The following is a 24,447-nucleotide window of genomic DNA, read 5'->3' on the forward strand; positions in this document are numbered from 1 at the left end:
TCGAAGTGAGATCTCTACTTTCAAAATGGAGCTGGCCATAAGCACACTGCCCAGGTATGGAAAATTCTCCACTCATCAAAAAATAGGGAGTTGAGGAGGTGGAGTATTTGATGACACAAAATACCCAGGCAGTTGCTTAGTTTTGGTGGGGCTGATGGTAAGGCCCCAAAACTCTGAGGGGCACGCTCCAGGTTCAGCAGCAGCGCCTCTAACTCCTCCTCAGGTGGGCAAAGACAAAGAACCCCTATATATACTTAACATACTGTTGGGGCAAGTGCTGTTAGTGAGCACCTAGGAAGTGGGCACACACACCCAGACACCCATTCACTCACCCACACACTCTATGAGTCTCTGGGTATTTGTGAGTCTCTATGGATCTTGATGAGTACGGGTCTCCATGAGTCTGTATTGGTCTCTATATGTATGGGTCTCTGTGGGTCTCTATGAATCACTCGGTATCTGTGAGTCTGTATGGGTCTCTATGAGTCTCTGGGTCTCTATGAGTCTCTGGGTCTCTATGAGTCTCTGGGTCTCTTTGAGTCTCTTGGTCTCTACGAGTCTGTAGAAACACGCGTTCAGAGTATTTGTCTGCTGTTGCCGATATAATTTGTGGTGGCCTCGGGTGGCTTCTGACAAAGAGCTACGCAGCTCGACAGACGCTGCTTGTGCCCAGAAGCGTCGTCGAGGCTCACCGTATGCGAGGCGTGCTGCAGCTCGTTGGCGTGGGGTGTGTGTGTGTCAGTGTTTATTGTAAAAATTCGGTCACAGTCCTTGTGATCACTGTTACGTTGCAATTATGGCTTTATTTTTTTGGTGATTTGGAAAAGTTCTTTGGTTTCATGGATTTTCTGTTTGCACAGTCACATAGTCACTTTAAGATGTTTTTCTTGTTCGTGTTTTTGTTTTTTTGTTTATTGTGGTTGCACCCGATTCAAGAGCCGAATGGCTCACAGGGCTATAGTGTAACGGTTAGCGCGCTGCGCTATGAACCTGGCCACCCGGGTTCGATTCCCGCTCACGGCCAACACCAGTGACGATTATCTGAACCGGTCCTAGGCCTCCCCTAGGTCGACTCAGCCCCAAATGAGTACCTGGTGCGGTGTGTAAACATCGCCACTGGGGAGACAAAGGCGGTCGGGCGTGGTGCTGGCCACCCACCCCCTCGTGGACCGTTCCGGCCTTCATAGGTGCTCGCTAACAGCACTTGCCCCTACAGTCTGTTAAGGCTATACGGGGGATCTTTGTCAGTGTCTGTATGTGTCAGTGTCTGTATGTGTCAGTGTCTGTGTGTGTCTGTCTGTATGTCAGTGTGTATGTGTCTATGTATGTGCCTGTTTCAGTGTGTCTGTGTCATTGTCTATGTGTGTGTCTGTGTCAGTGTGTGTGTCTGTGTCAGTGTCTATGTGTGTGTCTGTGTGTGTCTATGTTAATGTGTCTGTGTGTTGGCACAGGTGGTGCATCGGCAGTCATTTCAGTCACATAGGTATAAAAGAAAATAAATAAAATAAATGTTAATTTATACCTACGTGACTTTACCGAAAGAACCAAAGAGTAATTCCTGAGGTCACGAAAGCTTCAAATCAAGATCGTCCTTCCGATCTATTGTATGTATTAAAATAGCCTTCTACCGTTGTTATTGACCTGATCTGGACCATGCCTTCAAATCACTCCAGACCAGGTGCTAGCATCAGGACCAACTCCGGCATTAAAGTCACCCAACAGGATGACTCTATCCCGAGGGGCCACTTTAGCTAGCACCTGTGAAAGGAGCTCATAGAAGGCATCTGACTCATCGGCCTTGCGTGCATCCCTCCACGGATGTTCGTCTTGGGTGGGGGCAGAAGTAAACACAACCACCACTCCTCGCCTCTGGTTGATGGGAAGGCGAGCCCAAAGTAGCCTGGGGCTTACAGTTTTCCATACCTCACCGCCCACACCCCCTTAATTATTTTCAGAAGAAGAGCCACTCCCTGTTGTTTGGCAGTCTCCTGCCCCGAGTAGAGGACTGTCCACCCCTCATGGTGGCAGGAGCCAGAGCTAGTCCACTGCACCTCCTGAATACCACAGAGATCCAGGCAGTGCTGGTCCAGCTCCCGACAGAGGAGTGGCAGCCTCTCCTCTGCAGTCAGCATTCAGTCATTCCACGTGGCCACCCGCAGTGGCTTTTTGCTGTTTCTGGAGGAACCCCAAGGGTAAGGATGTAGTCTCCTGTCTCCACCAAATGGAGTTTAGTCAGGAGACGTCATGGACGCCTGTCCCCCTGGGGCCTCCGGCGGAAGCTTAATTCAATTTCTATTTCGTGGTTTTGTGGTACACACATGCACACACATGCAACAACAACCGCCATTCGCCGCTAAGTGGCAGTGACGTCACTACGACGCTTGTGCCAAGCTATGTGCACCTTGAGGCCAAGTGATGTGTCGAAAGCCCCCTGGCAGGAGGTCACGCGGCAAACCCAGGTGCCATGGGTCGACTGACTGAGACGACTGGCTGATGCACCACCTGTACCCCCTACTGTGCCAACTTGCTGTGCTTTAGCCACCCGGCGCTCCGCTCGTTGTTGTGAGCGTCACTCCTCCGCCCTCCGTTGTTGTTGGAGGGCGACTGCCTCCAACTGCCCAGTAGCGTCCTTCACGAGCCTCCTCCACAGAGGCCGATCTTGACACCGCTGGTACCAGTCATCAGCAAGTTCACTCAGCTCCACATCCCTCTGGACTATGTCACTCCATCTCTTCTCTAGCCCGTGCCGCGCCCGTTTAGCCCCCTCTATCCGGCCGAACAAAAGCTGTTTCGGCATGCGGTGGCTGGACATGCGGGCTACAAGGCCCAGCCAATGCAGCCTTGCCTGCCGGAGGACCTCACCGATGGAACTTTGTCCAGATCTTTCGAGAATGTGATCTCCTCACACAATCCAGCCGGGTTAAACCCAGGATTATCGTAGGCAGGCCAGCCTAAATGTTTATAACCGGCAGAGATGTTCCATTAGGGGGGGTCTGCGTTTCGCAAGCGTAGAGAAGGGAGGGAATGACCGTGGCCGAGAAGACCCGAAGCTTTGTGCGGAGTGACAGACCAGGTAGCTTCCACACAGTGTTATGCAACCGATGAAAAGATAATGCCGCTTGACTGATTTGGAGTGAGACCTTTGCTGTTAAACCGGAGCCAGTCATGAGCACACTGCCCAGGTATGGGAAACTCTCCACTCTCTCCACAACTGCCCTATCACCAATTGGGAGTTGTGGGGGTGGAGTGTCTGATGGTACAAAATACCCCGGCAGGTGCTTAGTTTTGGTGGGGCTGATGGTAAGGCCCCACCTCTTGGTGGCAAGCTCCAGGTTCAGCAGCAGCGCCTCCAACTCCTCCTCTGGGTGAGCAGCAATTACCAGATCATCGGCATACATAACGTGGTTGAGCAATAGGGAGCCATCCCTTGACCGCACCCGGGCATTGATCAGCCTTCCATTATATCTGTACCAAATGGAAATTTCTCCGGTACAGCTATTGAAGGCTTCGCGAACTACGTGGTCAAAATAGATGTTAAATAATGTGGGAGCCAGAGGACATCCCTGTTGCACCCCAAGGTGTACAGGGAATGGCTCTGACTCCCAGCCACGTAGTTTTACCCGGGCCTGCTCACCATCATGAAGGTCCTTAATCAGTGTGAACAGAGGGTCAGGAACTCCAAAAGCAGGCCTACTGATGGTAGCATAGGCCTTGACCAGGTCAATAAAGCAGAGATGTAGGTCTTGTTGGATTTCCCTACACCTCTGCTGTAGCAGACGGATGGAAAAAATGGCATCTGTGCAGGACCGCTCTTTCCTAAAACCGCATTGGGGCTCCGCAAGCCTCTCCTCAGCGTGCCTAGCAAAGCGATGTTGAATAATCCTTGCCAGGACCTTTCCTGGCACACTGAGGAGTGAGATGCCCATGTAGTTGTTACAGTCTGTGTGGTCCCCCTTCTCGGGCACTGAAGTCACCCAACAAGGATTGGAAGGATGCCCTGGTGGTCCCCCTTCTTAAAGAGGGGGACCACCAGGGCATCCTGCCCTGGTGGTCCCCCTGGTGGTCCCCCTTCTTAAAGAGGGGGACCACCAGGGCATCCTTCCAATCCTGCGGAACCCATCCAGTGGCCCAGACTGTTGTTATGATGTCATGTAGGGCAGTCTGCGCACAAATGCCACCCTCCCTCAGCATTTCGCTTGGGAGATCATCTCTGCCCGTTGCCTTCAGTACTTCCTCAACTGATGGCACCTCAGCCAGCCACTCACAGGGGGTGACTTCCTCCTCCAATATTTGAGGCATCGCAGCCTCAGCAGGGTCATCCCCACTTTGTCCCATGATGTTTTCCAGGCTGAGGGATTTCCTCTCCCCCAGGACCTCACAGAATGCTCAGCAAATCTGCAAACTTGTTCCTGGGGGTCAGAGATTGGATCACCGTTCTTTCCCCTAATCATGGTAATAGGTGTGGCGGTCTAGGTTACTTTTTTGATTGAGTTAAATAGGGATTTGTGATCGCGGGCCATTGAGGCAGACTCCATCTCCTCAGCAACCCGCGACCACCACCCATCTTTGCAGCGCCTCACGGCTCTCCGAACCTCCGAGCGAAGGCTGCAGTAAGCCTCCTCCTTCTCTGACGTGGGATGCTGTAGACGATCAGAGTGGGCCTATCGCTTTTTCTCAACCATCCTGAACACCTCCTCTGTCAGCCAGGGTCTCTGGGGAGGTCTGAACCGTGTACCCAAAGCAGCCATTGCAACTGCATGAGTCACAGTCCTAAACCTCGAGGGGCCACTTTAGCCAGCATCTGTGACAAGAGGTCATAAAAGGCATCTGACGCATCGGTCTTGCCTGCATCCCTCCATGGATGTTCATCTTCAGTGGGGGCATAAGTAACCACTCATCGCCACGCTCCCACACCCCCTTAATTATTTTGTTTAGAAGAAGAGCCACACCCTGTTGTTTGGCAGTCTCCTGCCCCGGTATACCGGCCAGAGCCGGTATACCGGACCTCCTGAATGCCACAAAGATCCAGGCGGTACCGGTCTAGCTCCCGACAGAGGAGTGGCAGCCTCTCCTCCGCAGTGAGCGTTCAAACATTCAACGTGGCCACCCGCAGTGGCTTTTTGTTGTTTCTGGAGGAGCCCCGAGGGTAAAGATTCAATCTCCTGGCTCTGCCAAATGGGGTTTGGCCAGATGACATCATAGACGCCTGTCCCCCCGGGGCCTCCAGGACAAGCCTATTAATTAGATATTTTAGACGTGGTTTAGTGGTAATTTATTGAAGGTGGAGGGGTTACCAGCCCCTCGCACCCGTCCAGAGCCCCCATTTAGCCGCTGTGGTGGCTACAAATGCCCTGAGGGGAAAGGCCAATCGTAATTTACCCTCCCCCCACGGCACTGTCCACGAAAATACATAAAACATACAAATAGATATACCACATGCGTACAACACACACATAAACATACATACGAATGCAACATACATACAGCACACATACGAGATACACACGCGATGTTGTTCGAGGATTGCATCATGGCCTTTCCACACAGGGGGCTGTTGTTTAAGACTGGAACCGTGGAGTCCTCCTCCCTCCTCATCCTGCTCCCTCCTCCTAGTTCAGTGTAAAGTGTAGTGTATAGTGAAGTGTATAGTAGTGTATAGTAGTATAGTAGTGTATAGTAATGTATGGTAGTGTATAGTAGTGTAGTGTATAGTAGTTTATAGCGTAGTGTAATGTAGCATATTGTATAGTACTATCTAGTGCAATGTATAGTAGTATAGTAGTGTTTCATGTAGTGTATAGATTATAAGTACAGTAGTGTATAGTAGTGTATAGTGTAGTGTATAGTAGTGTATAGTAGAACAGGAGTGTTTCGTGTAGTGTATAGTGTTGTGTATAGTAGGATTGCTTCTGTGGACAGGTGTCTTTTATACAGGTAACAAGCTGAGATTAGGAGCACTCCCTTTAAGAGTGTGCTCCTAATCTCAGCTCGTTAACTGTATAAAAGACACCTGGGAGCCAGAAATCTTTCTGATTGAGAGGGGGTCAGATACTTATTTCCCTCATTAAAATGCAAATCAATTTATAACATTTTTGACGTGTGTTTTTCTGGATTTTTTTGTTGTTATTCTGTCTCTCACTGTTCAAATAAACCTACCATTAAAATTATAGACTAATCATTTCTTTGTCAGTGGGCAAACGTACAAAATCAGCAGGGGAACAAATACTTTTTTCCCTCACTGTATGTAGTGTATAGTGTACTGTATAGTAGTATAGTAGTGTATAGTAGTATAGTAGCATATAATGTAGTTTATAATGCAGTGTATAGTAGTGTATAGTGTAGTGCATAGTAGTGTACAGTAGTATAGTCGTGTATAGTGGAGTGTATAGCACAGTGTATTGTAGTGTAGTAGCGTATAGTAGCATGGTAGTGTATAGTAGTGTATGTTGTACGTGTGTTGAACTCCTTTGGCTAGTTTAGCACAGAACTTCAATATTATCAAAATCAATTGAGTGTTCTTTTATTCTTGTGCTCCCAAATAATCGACAGGAAGTACAAGAAGAATGGGCTCGCATAATCTACATGCATAATGTGCGTTGATTACCATATGAATAACCCAAACTGAAATGGATACCCATTGACATTTAAATGCATTCATTAAACCCCAGCCACTTCGCGCAAGGAGAGCGCACAAGTGATTTGATCACATTTACGCCTCTATTTAAGGAACGAAACAGGGGACTTCTCCACAAATCTGGCTGTCGCCTGATGAAGCTAGTTGTAATTACTGGCGAAACGTCGTACTCAGATTGTAAATGTTGTGGCTTGGCTCTCCAACACACAACCGGTGTGCTGTACTAGTGACGAATTGGCCACGTTCTGTTTATGTGACAACCCTTACAAGTTGGCTGTGTCGGGTGGTCGCGGGTTTAACGACACATTGATATATTTATACGCGATCTAACCCAAGAAACCTGTATTATGGATATTGGTCGCGAAAGCCTACGTGTTAAAACAGTATACAGTAATATAGTAGTGTATAGTAGAATATAGTGTATAGCAGTATATAATAATATAGTAGTGTATATAGTAATATAGTAGTGTATAGTAGAATATAGTGTATTGCAGTATCTAACAATATAGTAGTGTATAGTAGTATATAGTGTACAGTATATACTAATATAGTAGTGTGTGGTAGTATATATTAATATAGTAGTATATAGTGATATATAGTATAGTGTGCAGTATATAGTATACAGAAGTGTATAGTAGTATATAGAAGTGTATAATAGTGTAGTGACATCGCGGATGTCACTGTGTCATGCCGGCCCTGGAGAGGCACGGCGTGCGATGTGTTGACATCGCGGACACCACTTGGATGTGGGTGCAGTACCGGCCCTAGAGGGGTTCGGTGAGCGCTGACTGACAGCGCTGGATGGCACCACGCTCTGCGTGCAGTGTCAGCCCCTACCAGATAGGGTGTGAGAGTGCCGGCCACGGGAATCGGGTTACTAAAGGCCATGGCACTCTGGTTGACCCTAGAGGACCTGTGACCGGTAAAGTCTACACAGGGCCCCCAAGTGGAGGCTAGGGGTGGTCACGTGTCAGGGTCGAGTTCCTGCTCGAGGGTTCTCGAAAGTGGTCATGGCCAAGGGCGGAGCCAGCCACATCACAGAGGATATAAGCCGGGTCTACGAGAGGGACCGGCTGCTGTTGTTCATCCTGAAGAATCTACGTTTTACATCCTACAGTCACCAACATGTGGACCGGGACCCAAGCTATGGTCTGGTCCATTGCAGCTACTCCCAGTGTAATTAGTGTAGTTAGCCTGGTGATCCACCACCATAGGTTGTTATCCTGTTAAGAGGGAGTTACCCCGTGTGTTGGTATTAATAAATGTGTTGCCTCCAAAGAGTATGTCTGCGACTCAGTTGAACTAACTACAATAGTATATAGTAGTATATAGTAGTCTATCTCCATATATATAAAAGGTAAAGTTGCGATTTTGTGTCTGTTCAAAATGTTTAGTGTACTTCCCGACATGCAACAAACTTGAAATTTGCCATGTGGGTACTTTCCAGAATGTACACCATGCAAAAATTATAAAAATACACTTTGTGTGTGGTTTTTTTTTTGGGGGGGAGCTCAATAATGCATATATTTTTTGCACGGCAAGTGAGCTGTGACGTCAAATCTGTCATGTGACCCGCGCATGTGGAAGCGTAACGCATTGTAGTGTAGTGGTTAGCGCGCTGTCTGTGTGTGTGGGTGTGTGTGGGTGTGTGTCTGTATGTGTGTGTGGGGGGGGGAGCGGTAGTGTAGTGGTTAGCGCTACGCCGCGCTACAAACCCGGCAACCCGAGTTTGATTCCCGTTCACGGCCACCACCGGTGACGATTATTTTTACTGGTCATGGGCCTCCCCTAGGTCGACTCAGCCTCAAATGAGTAACTGGTGTGCTGTGTGAACATCGCCACTGGGGGGACAAAGGCGGCCGGGCGTGGTGCTCGCCACCCACCCCCTCGTGTGCCGTGCTGGCCTTGATAGGTGCTCGCTAACAGCACTTGCCCCCTACAGTCTCATAGGCTACACGGGAGATCTTTGTCTTTATCCTGTGTGTGTAGGGGAGGCAGCGCCTGCGTAGCGATTCACGCGCTGCGCTACGAACCCGGCGACCCGAGTTCGATTCCCGCTCGTGGCCACCACCCCTAGGTCGACTCAGCCTCAAACACATAACTGGTGTGGTGTGTGAACATCGCCATTGGGGAGACAAAGGCGGCCGGGCGTGGTGAATCGAAGTTCCGGGCGAAGCCGGGTAGTTAAGCTAGTATTAGTATATAGTAGTGTATATATACTCTAGTACAGGCGCACCCCAACTTACACGAATTTGCGCTCAAGTGGGGGGAGTACACGGAATCTAACCCTCGCCGCGTACTCTGAGACCTTCCTGTAGTTTGCGTGGTCAATCTGCAGGGGTTTATTTGTTTTATACATATTATTTTACTTTACAACATATGCCACTGCCACATAAAACCTACTCGCGATTCTGCGCAGCCAACATGCACAGGACAAAAAACACCCAAACATTGTACTTACCAATAGAAATATTGGTGGATTCTTCTCCTGGTGTTTGATCAGGGAAATTGCTGACGTCACACTTGTATATTCCACTGTCGTTAACTTGAATGTTAGAAATTGACATTTGGATAAAATTTCTCTTGATGTCACCATGGCAGGTCGTTCGATGCTTGAAGGCTTCGTTGGAGATTGGCCTCAAATTATTATTCACATATTTGCAGACCTGCAAGATAAGAGGTATTGTAACCGACGGCGGAAAGATGGGAAATATAAACGTGTGGGTCAGAGAGACGGATCTGATCACTGCGTTCATCCTTAGTTGGGAAATCGAAAGCTTGCATAGCAGGCAGCTCACCTCAGCATTTCCAAAACTCCAGGTCATCCAAGTCTGTGGACTAGTTTTTGCATCTGATGTAAAGTTGCACGTAAGAGTCAAGACCTTGCCAGCACTGACGCTTCCATGTGGCATCAGAGTAACACTAACTGCTTCAAGCGGGTGTACGCACACTGCAAAGAGGAAAATGCACAATTAGTACGCAGTCAAATCCTCACGAAGATGGACAACAGAGAAGCCCAAATTTTAGGTACAGTGAGGGAAAAAAGTATTTGATCCCCTACTGATTTTGTACGTTTGCCCACTGACAAAGATATGATCAGTCTATAATTTTAATGGTAGGTTTATTTGAACAGTGAGAAACAGAATAACAACAAAAACATCCAGAAAAACGCATGTCAAAAATGTTATAAATTCATTGGCATTTTAATGAGGGAAATAAGTATTTGACCCCTCTGCAAAACATGACTTAGTACTTGGTGTTAAAACCCTTGTTGGCAATCACAGAGGTCAGACGTTTTTTGTAGTTGGCCACCAGGTTTGCACACATCTCAGGAGGGTTTTGTCCCACTCCTCTTTGCAGATCTTCTCCAAGTCATTAAGGTTTCTAGGCTGACGTTTGGCAACTCGAACCTTCAGCTCCCTCCACAGATTTTCTATGGGATTAAGGTCTGGAGACTGGCTAGGTCCCTCCAGGACCTTAATGTGCTTCTTCTTGAGCCACTCCTTTGTTGCCTTGGCCATGTGTTTTGGGTCATTGTCATGCTGGAATACCCATCCACAACCCATTTTCAATGCCCTGGCTGAGGGAAGGAGGTTCTCACCTAAGATTTGATGGTACATGGCCCCGTCCATCGTCCCTTTGATGCGGTGAAGTTGTCCTATCCCCTTAGCAGAAAAACACCTCCAAAGCATAATGTTTCCACCTCCATGTTTGACAGTGGGGATGGTGTTCTTGGGGTCATAGGTAGCATTCCTCCTCCTCCAAACACGGCGAGTTGAGTTGATGCCAAAGAGCTCCATTTTGGTCTCATTTGACCACAACACTTTCACCCAATTGTCCTCTGAATCATTCAGATGTTCATTGGCAAAATTCAGACGGACATGTATATGTGCTTTCTTGAACAGGGGCACCTTGCGGGCACTGCAGAATTTCAGTCCTTCACGGCGTAGTGTGTTACCAATTGTTTTTTTGGCGACTATGGTCCCAGCTGCCTTGAGAGCATTGATAAGATCCTCCCGTGTAGTTCTGGGCTGATTCCTCACCGTTCTCATGATCATTGCACCTCCACGAGGTGAGATCTTGCATGGAGCCCCAGGCCGACGGAGATTGACAGTTATTTTGTGTATCTTCCATTTGCGAATAATCGCACCAACTGTTGTCACCTTCTCACCAAGCTGCTTGGCAATGGTCTTGTAGCCCATTCCAGCCTTGTGCAGGTCTACAATCTTGTCCTGACATCCTTGGAGAGCTCTTTGGTCTTGGCCATGGTGGAGAGTTTGGAATCTATTTGATTGATTGCTTCTGTGGACAGGTGTCTTTTATACAGGTAACAAGCTGAGATTAGGAGCACTCCCTTTAAGAGTGTGCTCCTAATCTCAGCTCGTTACCTGTATAAAAGACACTTGGGAGCCAGAAATCTTTCTGATTGAGAGGGGTCAAATACTTATTTCCCTCATTAAAATGCAAATCAATTTATAACATTTTTGACTTGCGTTTTTCTGGATTTTGTTGTTATTCTGTCTCTCACTGTTCAAATAAACCTACCATTAAAATTATAGACTGATCATTTCTTTGTCAGTGGGTAAATGTACAAAATCAGCAGGGGATCAAATACTTTTTTTCCCTCACTGTATGTTAATGGAAGATCGCAGTACCGCTGCCACGTCGGCGTGCGAGGCGGCTGTGTTGGTGTGAGAAATTTAACCTGTTAATGTAAAATCTGATTTTACATTAACAGGTCAAATTTCTCAGTCTAACATCACTAGCCCCACCCACTTTGTTTATGACCCTTGGGCCACACCCATTCTAAACCTTCAGCAGCTTTACTTTTTTTTGCTCCTGATGACGATCGCTTGTGTTGTGATCGAAACATCGTAGTTTTTAGTTATTTTCTTTCAACCTATCTACGTGACTTTACCGAAAGAACCAAAGAATATGAATTCCTACAGTCACTAAAGCTTTAAGTTAAGATTCACCCACTTACCTAATCATTCATTCACCCACCATCTCACTCATCCACTCAATCATTCACTCACCCACTTAATCATTAACTCACTCACCATCTCACTCACCCACCATCTCACTCACCCAAAAAATTATTCACTCACCCAATCAATCATTCACTCACCCACTCAATCATTCACTCACGCACTCAATCACTCACTCACCTGCCAACCCACTCACCCACCATCTCACTCACCCACTCAATCATTCACTCACCCGCTCAATCATTCACTCACTCACCATCTCACTCACCCACCATCTCACTCACCCACCATCTCACTCACCCACCATCTCACTCGCCCACCATCTCACTTTCTCACTAAATCATTCACTCAGCCACCAACCCACTCACCCACCATCTCACTCACCCACTCAATCATTCACTCACGCACTCAATCATTCACTCACTCACGTAATCATTCACTCACCCACCATTTTACTCACCCACCATTTTACTCACCCACCATCTCACACACCCACTCAATCATTCACTTGCCCACTCAATCATTCACTCACCCACCATCTCACACACCTACCATCTCACTCGCCCACCATCTCTCTCACTCACTAAATCATTCACTCACCCGCCAACCCACTCACCCACCATCTCACTCACCCACTCAATCATTCACTCACTCACCATCTCACCCACCATCTCACTCACCCACCATCTCACTCGCCCACCATCTCACTCACTCACTAAATCATTCACTCAGCCGCCAACCCACTCACCCACCATCTCACTCACCCACTCAATAATTCACTCACCCACCATCTCACTCACCCACGATCACACTCACACAATTGTAGTGTAAAAAAAACAAAGAGTAATTGTAGTGTAGTTAAATACATGGCGCACACTGTAGTCCGAGGGCAACCGAGGACAAACACGTGTGCTTGTGCAACGTTAGGCTGCACGAGCAAACCGCCACCTAATTTGGAAGGGAAGCTGGTACAGACCAGGTCAGCCCGGGGTTGCACACTGACACCGGAGGTGTTGTGAGGGAGACGTGCGATAAGGGGTGATTAATGGCCTGACAGGCGCCAGCCCTAAAGATCCGGATAATTGGGAAGGGGATAAAAATACGGACGTGAGAGCGGAACGGGGTTCGTGTTGCTGGGGACCAGGAACGAACCTAAACCCTTAAGAGTCGCCGGGTGGGTGATGGTTGATCCCCCCACCCGGGATGGACGAGTGAGTGGGTCTGAGGGAGTGTAGGCGAGGGCAGCGGTAGAATGGGGGTGCTGTGTGAGAAGCTGTGTGCAAGCCTCTGTGTGAGGGCTGCTGTTTGCGGAGCTTTGAGTGCGGAGTTGCTGAGAGCAAGAGCTGCCATAGGCAGGTTAGCGAGGTGTAAATTAGATAGGGGAATTTGGTTAACAGAAGTGACCGTGTAGACAGAGATAGGAGTGCCTACAACTGGTACAAGAATAGGATAATAAAAGTGTAAGCAGATGACCTGTTACAACGTGTCCGTCTGAGTGATTCTACACGACACTACATTTGGTGTTAGAAGTGCCAATGAACCTTTGCCGTCATGTTCAAGTCGGTGACGAAACGAAGAAACCCACCTGCTGCGTCGTCGGACGATGAGGCCGAGCAAGACATCATCCCTCCAACAGCTCCGGTTGACGGAGCTTCGAGCGGCCGCTCCGACGACGTGCTGCAGTCGGCGCAGGAGAAAGTCCAGCCCTGCAACCTCCTCCGCAGAGCTGGCTGGACATCGCTGGTCATCTGGGGAGGCTGTTGTCGGCCGCCGCTCGTCTGTTCGAGCGAATGACGGCTGCGTTGACCACCAGTCACCAAGATGCGCTTCCTGCCGCTGTCGGGTCCGAGGCGTCGGGAGCACCGGACCCATCCGCCATTTTGGAGGCTGCAGCTGGGCTCCATGCGTTCGCCATTTCACGTGATCAGCCCACGCCGCAGCAGCAGCAGCCGCCAACTCCCAAGCTGGAGGATGCCTCCAAGCTTCGACGACTGCCGCTGGTGCGCCAGTTTGCAGCTGCGGAGGGCGATTGGATGGCCTTTCGTCGTTGGTTTGAAGCCGCCTACATCTCGGTGGGACGCCCTGCAAAGCGTTCCGAGCTCTTCCCACGGCCCTCGACGACGACTCGCTTGCCGCTTTCTTCGCCATCCCCGAGTCGGATAGAGCGACCCTTACGCGCGCCTACGCCGAGACGGCTGCTATTTACGACCCCCCGTCTAATGTGCGTAGAAGATTTCGCCTGTGACGAAGGGGCGAGAACGAGACGCCGCTGGCATTTCGCAGTGCTCTCCTCGCTCTGGGGCACGCGGCTTTTCCGCGAATGGACAGACTCACTCTGGACTCTCTTGCCTTGGAGCGACTTCTCTCCTTGGCTCGGGAGATGGGGGTCACCCTTGCCGTGACAGAGGACGACCTCCCTGCAGGTGGCTCACGGCATCCAAACACACCTCGACCTCAACGACCGGCCACCGGTGGCGGCCAGGGCATCGTCATCCAATCCTTTTGCCCCCATGGAAAGCGCTTGTGTTGCGGCTTAAGGGGGGTATAATGGGGAAAATGTTGGCCTCTGTTCAAATTGGGGAAATCCTTTTGGAAGGTCAAATTATAGTGTCACGAATGTTGGCCGCGCCCTGTTTGTTGGGCACCGATTTTCTGAGCAGGATGCCCTTGAAAATTCTAATCGACAAGGGGTGCATTGAATTACTGTCTGGACAGTGGTTGCAGTTTCTACATTCCCCTGGTCGACAGCCATCACAGAACGCTGTCATTCATGCGATGGCTAGCCAAACCGTTAAGGTGCCTACAGGTTCCCAAATGCTCATACCGCTGCATTTGCACAAGGAGTTGCCTTCACCGGGGCCGGAGGAGGGGATCCTGCTTACCCCTTCTAATGTCGTGTCGCGATCCCCTTCGCTAGTGGGGGGCTATGACGGTTATATCCGCCGAGCAGACACCGTTTCTGCAAGTACTGAATGCGGGACACGCGCCGGTTGTGATTCAGGCGGGTACTGTCCTGGCACACGCTTCGGTGGCCCGTTGTCTTGGGGATGCGGAGCCGGCTCATGTGGTTGCGGGTAGCGTGGATAAACCTGATGAGCCGGATTCCGCGTGGCTGGAATCTCTGTGCTCTGAGAACCTTGCACTTACGGTAGTTCAACGAGCTCAGCTGCGCCGGTTCTTGAACGATTTTTCGGATGTGTTTAGTACTGGCAAATTTGATATTGGGCGCACTTCTCTCCTCCATCATCACATCAATACGGGCGATTCGCCCCCAATTCGGATTAATTCGCATAGACTCAGCCCCGCTGAGAAGGAACAGGTACGCCTGGTTGTTGACGAGATGCTGGCAGCAGATATTATTGCTCCGCCCAATAGCCCATGGGGAGCGCCCATAGTCCTCGTGAAGAAGCGTGATGGAAACTTGAGATTTTGCATTAATTTTCGCAAGTTAAGTAAGATATTGGTGGCAGATGCGTATCCCCTTCCTTGTATGGATGAATCGCTCGATGCATTGTCGGGCGCGCAATTATTTTTGACGCTCAATTTATTATCCTAAAACTGCTTTTCGAACGCCCAAAGGCCTTTATCACTAAAATTGCCTTCTGATAGGATTGAATTCAGCGCCAGCCACCTTTCATCAGTTAATGGAATTAGTCCTAGCAGGGTTGCAATGGGATTCTTGCCTTCTATATTTGGATGATCATCGTCTTTAGCAAAACCTTTGACGAACATTTACAGCGATTGCGCTCAGATTTCGAGAGAGTACGTGTGGCCAATTTGAAATTCAAGCCACAGAAATGCCATTTGCTTCAGACATCGGTTAAGTACTTGGGCCAAATAGTTAGCACGGCCGGTGTCGCCACAGATCCAGAAAAGACCTCGTGTGTGCGCATGTGACAGGCGTCTAAGTTGGTAGCAGACGTCCGCAGTTTTGTTGGATTCGCTTTTTACTACCGGCGGTTAGTTAAAAATTTTGCCACCATTGTTAAGCCGCTACACGCCCTCATGGCCAAGGTCCAGAGATTTTGGTGGGATAAGGCTGAAGAGGATTCCTTCCTCGCTCTCCATGCCGTGCTCGCCGATGCCCCTCCACTCGCATATCCCGATTTTGCTAAGCCCTTCATTTTGGACACAGACGCCAGCGATACGGGCATCAGGGCAGTCCTTTCCCAGCTTGTTGAGGGCACAGAGCGAGTGGTTGCTTACGGCAGTTGAGTTCTGTCTCCGGCTGAACAGCGCTATTGCGTCACGCGCAGGGAGTTACTGGCCATGGTCCATTTCATTCAACTCTATCATCCTTATTTGTATGGACGGGACTTTGTCGTTTGCATGGACCATGCGGCCCTCCAGTACTCCCTGCGCATCGACCAGCCTTCCAGGCAGTTGTCCCAATGGCTCGAAATCCTCCAGGGATTCTCATTCACAGTGGTGCACAGGAAAGGCACCCGGCACGTCAACGCTGACGCCTTGTCCCGATTGCCGCCCCATGTCACGTGCACGTGTGCCTCAGGCGCATCACGATGTAAGCCCTCGAAAGGGGAGGCGCCCATGATGCTTGCGGTGTCCAGGACAACGCAGGAGGCAGGCGCTCAGTCGCCACGTGATTCTGTTCTGGATCTTGACCATGAGACGTGGGCTAAGCTGCAGGTTGATGATGCCTCACTATTGACGTTGCGCCATCGTGCTTCTCGGGGACCGGGGCCCATGGATCGCCCAACCATTGTGCTGCGTGAGGGATTCCTCATGCGGTGGGAGGGGGAGTCCCAGCATTATTCCTTGATCGTACCCAGGGTCTTTAGGGGTAAACTTACGAAAGCTGTACACGAGAATTTAATGCATCTGGGTGTACATAAAACGTTGGCAACGTTGAAAAATACTTTTACTGGCCTGGCATGGAAAGTGATGTCCTCCTCCTGATTAAAGGTTGTGCCGATTGTGCGCATTGGAAATCTCCCGCCCTGCGACCGCAGATTCCGTAACAATCCATTGTTGTGTAACGGGTGAATGAATTGGTGGCCCTTGACATTTTGGGTCCCTTTCCGGTCTCCCAGAGAGGGCACAAGTACCTCCTTGTTGGGATCGAATACGTAACTCGTTGGCCTATGGCCTGGCAGTCAGCTGCAGCTATAGCCGACGCCTTTGTGAATGGCTATGTCCGAGATAAGGGGGCCCTGGAGAAACTACTCACGGATCAGGGCAGGAATTTCTCCTCCAAGTTGCTCCAGGAGGTGCAGAAAATACGCACCTCACCGTATTATCCACAGACTGACGGGATGGTTGAGCGGTTGTATAGAACCCTCACCACCATGTTATGCCAGCAAGTGACTCAGGGCCAGTCGGATTGGGATCTCCACATTCCGGGGGTCCTTGCTGCTTACAGACTTGCTCCCCATGCCTCAACGGGATTATCGCGGAAAGGATCGGCGGTGCCTGACCCGATGTTGCAAACACTTGAGCAGCAGACAGGCCGGTAACGAGCGGCTAAGGGGACAGGGAGGGCCAGGAATACCTTGGAAAGAGGGGGACAAGGCTTGGTTATGTAGCGCCATAGATGGAACGGTACCTTGTACCGTCAGGGGAGGGGCTGCAGTGCGAGCCCAAGAGGGGAGGGGCTGCTGGGGGCTCAGGATCCCCAGACAGCTAAGCCCCTCGGCGCCTCCAACGGGGGGGGGGGGTGGGGGTGGGGGGCTGTGGGGGTTCTAGGATCCCTCGCATCCCCACCCCTCAATGGGCAAGGGGCATAAAAGGGGACCTCTCCAGCCAATCTGGGACCAGTCGCAGCCGAAGAACGAAGACCAGCAGCTAGATAGGATCCTGGACCCCCTCGCCCCGCTGTTCTTGTAAGGGGCAGGACGCTGTGCGGGCCGGTGGTGGGACTCTGGGACTCCCAGCCCCACGCCCTTGTAAGGGCGAGGTCCGAGGAAGCCAGAGTCTAGACCCGCACCTTGGCTGGGTCGGGTCAGGGTAGCCTCCCCTAGGGTAATTATAGCGGAGGACCCGAGAGCGTAGGCAGTGTCACGGCACGCTAGGAGTAGGCTGTGTCCCTAGGCTGTAGCAGTGTATCAGGACTGTTGGAGTGCTGTGTTGTAATAAAGAAGTTGCCTATGCAAAGTGCCTCCGGAATCCATTACAGTTACATTTCCCCCAAGTGCCTGTGGGCACATCCCAAAAACTGTACCGTCCCTGGCAAGGACCCGTCGAAGTCATTGAGGTTCAGTGGCCGCAGTGCGTGTGTATTCGATTGGGCCGGCGGCGCTGGTTTGTGCATCCATCGCGGTTAAAAACATACCTCTCGTCCGGTCCGGTCGATTCATCCCCACATCCCTTGCGGCCGGTGTCTGATGTGTCTGATGCATCCGACCGCCACGCCTGAGGTAATGGGACGTGCGGAGGATTGTTCTGTACTGCCTACAGGACCGGAGAACCTAATAGCCACGGATGGAGCGATGCGGACTCCTGTAGCAGATCACTTATCACAACCGAGCAGAACCGTCTCTACCCGCACACACTCGTTCGCGACGCCTCGTTCTTATTATTGTTTTTGTTCATGGTCACCGCTTACGATTGTGTTGTTGTTAGGGGTTGGTTACGACGTATATTAACAGCCGGGACGGCTGCATTTTTATCGTGGGGGGGGGGGGGGTGGGGGATGATGTAGTGTGGTTAAATACGTGGCGCACACTGTAGTCCGAGGGCAACCGAGGGCAAACACGTGTGCTTGTGCAAAGTTAGGTTGCACGAGCAAACCGCCACCTAATTTGTAAGGGAAGCTGGTACAGACCAGGTCAGCCCGGGGTTGCATGCTGACACCGGAGGTGTTGTGAGGGAGACGTGCGATAAGGGGTGATTAATGGCCTGACAGGCGCCAGCCCTAAGGAGCCGAATAATTGGGAAGGGGATAAAAATACGGATGTGAGAGCGGAGCGGGGTTCGTGTTGCTGGGGACCAGACAGAGAAGACGTCTCGCTGCTGTCGCTTAAGCCAGGAACGAACCTCAACCCTCATGAGTCGCCGGGCGGGTGATGGTTGATCCCCCCGCCCGGAACAGACGAGTGAGTAAGTCTGAGGGAGTGTAGGCGAGGGCAGCGGTGGAACGGGGGTGCTGTGTGAGAAGCTGTGTGCAAGTCTCTGTGTGAGCGCTGCTCACACAGATGCTGAGAGTAAGAGCTGCCATAGGGAGGTTAGCGAGGTGTAAAGTACATAGGGGAATTTGGTTAACAGAAGTGACCGTATAGACAGAGGTAGGAGTGCCTACAACTGGTACAATAGGCTAATAAAGTGTAAGCATATGACCTGTTACAACGTGTCTGTTTAAGTGATTCTACATGACACTGCACAATCATTCACTCACACACCCGGTGAGGCCCACTGAGCTGTGTAGTTATTTTTCAGAAGGGACCTGGACACCACAAATGATAGCTCAACCAAGTAGCTTATCATCACCATGTGGAAATTTATAGCAGCAGCCAAATACTCTAAACGCGTAATGTTGATTATAAATGTGTAGGGAAAACAGGAGGACCTGGAAAACAGGAGGACCTGGAAAACAGGACCTGGGAAATAATCCACACCACCATTGGGAGAGAGATGCAAAATCCTAGCCACCGTAATGATAATGGAAGAGAGAGAGACGCAGCCTCCAAATATTCAGCAGCAGGCATCGTCAGGGTCAGGATCACACCCACAACCTCTTGTATACCAGGCGAGGTAGTTACCATCTCCTAGCCACCGTGTCGCCCATATTCGGTTTATGCGGGTACAGTACTTACCCAAACACAATATGAAGAAGGAAATGACCATGATGTTCATTTCTTTGACTTTCAAAGGCTTCTCTGGCTGGGACCTGGCAAAAAACAATCCATCAATTGATTTAATTGGACATGACAGATAGATTACTCACCGACACAGGAATCACATGCAGCCAATACTAATGTTCAGTATCTCTAACGATCCTGCAATATAATCCACTCCAGTCTCCTCTGTCTCTCAGTGTAATCACCATCACCACCATGGTCTATCCACTGCTGGATGGAGATCAATGTGGTGCTGGTGATGATGTCTCTACCCTGCGTGTTGGGGCAAGTTGCCATTCGTGGTGAATTAGCAACCCCATGAAGGCTGCCGGCACTGTGACATACGAAGACACACACGCAGAAACACACAGGCACACGCAGAAACAAAGACACACGCAGGCACACGGACACGCAGACACGCAGACAGACACACAACAACAACCGCCATTCGCCACTAAGTGGCGGTGACGTCACCACGACGCTTGTGCCAGGCTATGTGCACCTTGAGGCCACGTGAAGTGTCGAAAGCCCGCTGGCAGGAGGTCACGGGGCAAACCCAGATGCCACAGGTCGACTGAGACAACTGGCTGATGCACCACCTGTGCCCCCTACTGTGCCAACTTGCTGTGCTTTAGCCACCCGGCGCTCCGCTCGTTGTTGTCAGCGTCGCTCCTCCGCCCTCCGTTGTTGTTGGAGGGCGACTGCTTCCAACTGCCCAGTAGCGTCCTTCACGAGCCTCCTCCATCAGAAAGTGCAATCAGCTCCAGATCCTCCTGTACCACATCACTCCATCTCTTCTCTAGCCCGTGCCACGCCCGTTTAGCCCCCTCTATCCGGCCAAACAAAAGCTGTTTAGGCATGCGGTGGCTGGGCATGCGGGCTACATGGCCCAGTCAATGCAGCCTTGCCTGCCGGAGGAGCTCACCGATGGGACTTTGCCTAGATCTTTCAAGGATTTGTGAGCTCCTCACACAATCCAGCCTGGTTAAACCCAGGATGGATCGTAGGCAGGCCAGCCTAAATGTTTCTAACCGGCAAAGATGTTCCATTAGGGGGCTCCACGTTTCGCAAGCGTAGAGAAGGGAGGGAATGACTTTGGCCGAGAAGACCTGAAGCTTTGTGCGGAGCGACAGACCAGGTAGCTTCCACACAGCGTTACGCAACCGGTGAAAAGATATTGCCACTCGACTGATTCGGAGTGAGACCTGTTAAACCGGAGACAGTCATAAGCCCACTGCCCAGGTATGGGAAACTCTCCACAATTGCCCCATCACCAATTGGGAGTTGTGGGGGTGGAGTGTCCGATGTTACAAAATACCCAGGCAGGTGCTTAGTTTTGGTGGGGCTGATGGTAAGGCCCCACCTCTTAGTGGCACGCTCCAGTTTCAGTAGCAGCGTCTCCAACTCCTCTGAATGAGCAGCAATTACCAAATCATCGGCATACATAACGTGATTGACCAAAAGGGAGCCATCCCTTGACCTCACCCGGGCATCGATCAGCCTCCCATTATATCTGTACCAAATGGAAATTCCTCCGGTATAGCTATTTAAGGCTTCACAAACTACATGGTCAAAATAGATGTTAAATAATATTGGAGCCAGAGGACATCCCTGTCGCACCCAAAGGTGTACAAGGAATGGCTTTTACTCCTGGCCACGTAGTTTTACCCGGGCCCACTCACCATCATGAAGGTCCTTAATGATCGTGAAAAGAGGGTCAGGTACTCCGAAAGCACGAAGAACAACCCAGAGCCCAGGCCTACTGATGGTATCATAGGCCTTGACCAGGTCAATAAAGCAGCGATGTAGGTCTTTGGTTCTTTTGGAAAAAAAACAGAGTATGGATCCTTGCAGTCACGGAAACTTCAAATCTAGAAAGAAATGTAGGTCTTGTTGGAATTCCCTACACATCTGCTGTAGCAGATGGACAGAAAATATGGCATCTGTGCAGGACAGCCCTTTCCTGAAACCACATTGGGGCTTCGCAAGCCTCTCTTCAGCGTGCCTGGCAAGGCCATGTTGAATAATCCTTGCCAGGACCTTTCCCGCCACACTTAGGAGTGAGATGCCCCTGTAGTTGTTACAGTCTGTGCGGTCCCCCTTCTTAAAGAGGGGGACCACAAGGGCATCCTTCCAATCCTACAGAGCCCATCCAGTGGTCCAGACTGTTGTTATGATGTCATGTAGGGCAGTTTGTGCACAAACGCCACCCTCCCTAAGCATTTTGCTTGGCAGATCATCTCTGCCCGGTACCTTTCCTGGTCTCAGACTCTGGATCGCCTTTAGTACTTCCTCAATATATGGCACCTCTGCCAGCCACTTGCAGGGGGTGACTTCTTCCTCCAATATTTGAGGCACCGCAGCCTCAACAGGGTCATACCCACTTTGTCCTACGATGTTTTCCATGTCGAGGGATTTCCCCTCCCCCAGGACTTCACAGATATGCTCGGCAAATCTGCAAACCTGTTCCTGGGGGTCGGAGATTGGATCATCGTTTTTTCCCTTAATGATGGTAATAGGCAGGCACACACTCAATACTAACCACCGGTTATGTACCTTTCTGTTTCGGTCTTGGTCGAAAGTAAATTTTTTACTTACGGTTTCTGGTTTCGGTCGGCCTCTACTCAAGAGACACACGTAGACCAAGATCCCCCAGTATAACCTTAACAGACTGTGCTGTTAGCGAGCACCAATGAAGGTCGGCACAGCACACGAGGGGGTGAGTCGCCAACACCATGCCCGGCCGCTTTTGTCTCCCTAGTAGCGATGTTTACTAGACACCGCACCAGCTACTCATTTTAGGCTGAGTCGACCTAGGGGAGGCCCAGGACCGGTTCAGATAATCGTCACTGGTGTTGGCCGAGTCGCCACGGTTCATAGCACAGTGCGCTAACCGTGACACTACCGCTCCCCACACAGACAGCCAAAGATCCCCCGTATAGCCTTAACAGACTGTAGAGGCAAGTGCTGTTAGCGAGCACCTATGAAGGCCGGAACGGTACACGAGGGGGTGGGTGGCCAGCACCACGCCCGACCGCCTTTGTCTCCCTAGTGGCGATGTTTACACACCGCACCGGGTACTCATTTGAGGCTGAGTCGACCTAGGGGAGGCCCGGGACCGGTTCAGATAATCGTCACTGGTGTTGGCCGTGAGCGGGAATCGAACCCGGGTCGCCAGGTTCATAGCGCAGCGTAGCGCTAACCACAGCACCACCGCTCCCCACTACACAGGCACACAGACACACGCAGACACACACAGACTAGCGCATATACGAAGACACACACGCAGACACACAGACACACGCAGGCACACCGACACACGCAGACACACACACACAGAGACACGCGCATACACGAAGACACACACGCAGGCACACAGATACAGACACACTCAGACACACACGCACACACACAGCCACACACACAGTCACACACTCAGACACACACAGACACGCGCAGACACACACGCAGACACACATGTACATACGAAGACACATAGAAACACACACAGACACACACACAGATACACACTCAGACACACGCAGGCACACAGACACACGCAGACACACACACAGACACACACAGAGACACACGCATACACGAAGACACACGCAGGCACACAGACACACGCAGACACAGATACAGGTACAGACACACTCAGACACACACGCAGGCACACAGACACACGTAGACACGCACATAGACACGCGCAGACACACGCAGATACACATGAAGACACATAGAAACACACAGACACACACGAAGACACAAAGACACACACGCAGACACACATGTACACACGCAAACAAACATGCAGACAACACGCAGACACACATGCACACACGCAGACACACACTCAGACACACGCGCAGACACACAGACACGCAGACACACACACAGACACGCGCATACACGAAGACACACACGCAGGCACACAGACACAGATACAGACACACTCAGACACACACGCAGACACACACAGACACACACACAGATACAGACACACTCAGACACACACGCAGACACACACGCAGACACACACAGACACACGCAGACACACACACAGATACAGACACACTCAGACACACACGCAGACACACAGACACACACGCAGACACACACGCAGAGACAGACACACACGCAGAGACACGCAGACACACACAGACACACGCAACAACAACCGCCATTCGCCACGTACGTACGGCAAAACAACAAAGTGTCTATGTGTGAGTGTCTGTGTGAGTGTCTATGTGTGAGTGTCTATGTGTGTCTGTGTATGAGTGTCTCTGTGTGTCTGTGTGTGCGAGTGTCTCTGTGTGTGTCTATGTGTGTGTGTCTGTGTGAGTGTCTATGTGTGTCTGTATATGAGTGTCTCTGTGTGTGTCTGTGTGTATGAGTGTCTCTGTGTGTGTGGGTGTCTCTGTGTGTTTCTATGTGTGTCTCTGTGTGTGTCTGTGTGTGTGAGTGTCTCTGTGTGTCTGTGTGTGTGTCTCTGTGTGTGTCTGTGTGAGTGTCTGTGTGTTTCTATGTGTGAGTGTCTATGTGTGTCTCTGTGTGTGTGAGTGTCTCTGTGTTTCTATGTGAGTGTCTCTGTGTTTCTATGTGTGAGTGTCCCTGTGTGTGTCTATGTGTGAGTGTCTCTGTGTTTCTATGTGTGAGTGTCTGTGTTTCTATGTGTGAGTGTCTCTGTGTGTCTCTGTGTGTGTGAGTGTCTGTGTTTCTATGTGTGAGTGTCCCTGTGTGTGTGTCTATGTGTGTGTGTCTATGTGTGAGTGTCTCTGTGTTTCTATGTGTCTGTGTGTGAGCGATAGTGTAGCGGTTAGCGCGCTGCGCTATGAACCTAGCGACCCGGGTTCGATTCCCGCTCACGGTCAACACCAGTGACGATTATCTGAACCGGTCCCGGGCCTCCCCTAGGTCGACTCAGCCTCAAATGGGTACCTGGTGTGGTGTGTAGTAAACATCGCCACGAGGGAGACAAAGGCGGCCGGGCGTGGTGCTGGCCACCCACCCCCTGGTGTACCGTTTCCGG

At 50.6% G+C, this 24,447-nt stretch overlaps 1 protein-coding gene across 2 annotated transcripts in view; it reads right to left on the reverse strand.

The window, feature by feature from the left end:
* The window catches only part of LOC103091750 (myelin protein zero-like protein 3), a 42,258-nt gene that overhangs the window by 14,745 nt on the left and 3,066 nt on the right, over window positions 1-24,447 (reverse strand). For both annotated transcript variants that reach the window (XM_076056816.1, XM_076056815.1), the window contains 3 exons: window positions 19,392-19,465; window positions 9,433-9,584; window positions 9,096-9,300 (listed from right to left, as the gene is read on the reverse strand). In XM_076056816.1, coding sequence (XP_075912931.1) covers window positions 9,096-9,300; window positions 9,433-9,584; window positions 19,392-19,431 — 397 coding nt within the window. In that variant the 5' untranslated portion in view covers window positions 19,432-19,465. The remainder of the gene's footprint in view (window positions 1-9,095; window positions 9,301-9,432; window positions 9,585-19,391; window positions 19,466-24,447) is intronic.

The sequence above is a fragment of the Petromyzon marinus genome, chromosome 78 (genome assembly GCF_048934315.1).
Source record: "Petromyzon marinus isolate PM22_M1 ecotype Great Lakes invasive population chromosome 78, UKy_Petmar_22M1.pri1.0, whole genome shotgun sequence".
NCBI classification, from domain to species: domain Eukaryota; kingdom Metazoa; phylum Chordata; class Hyperoartia; order Petromyzontiformes; family Petromyzontidae; genus Petromyzon; species Petromyzon marinus.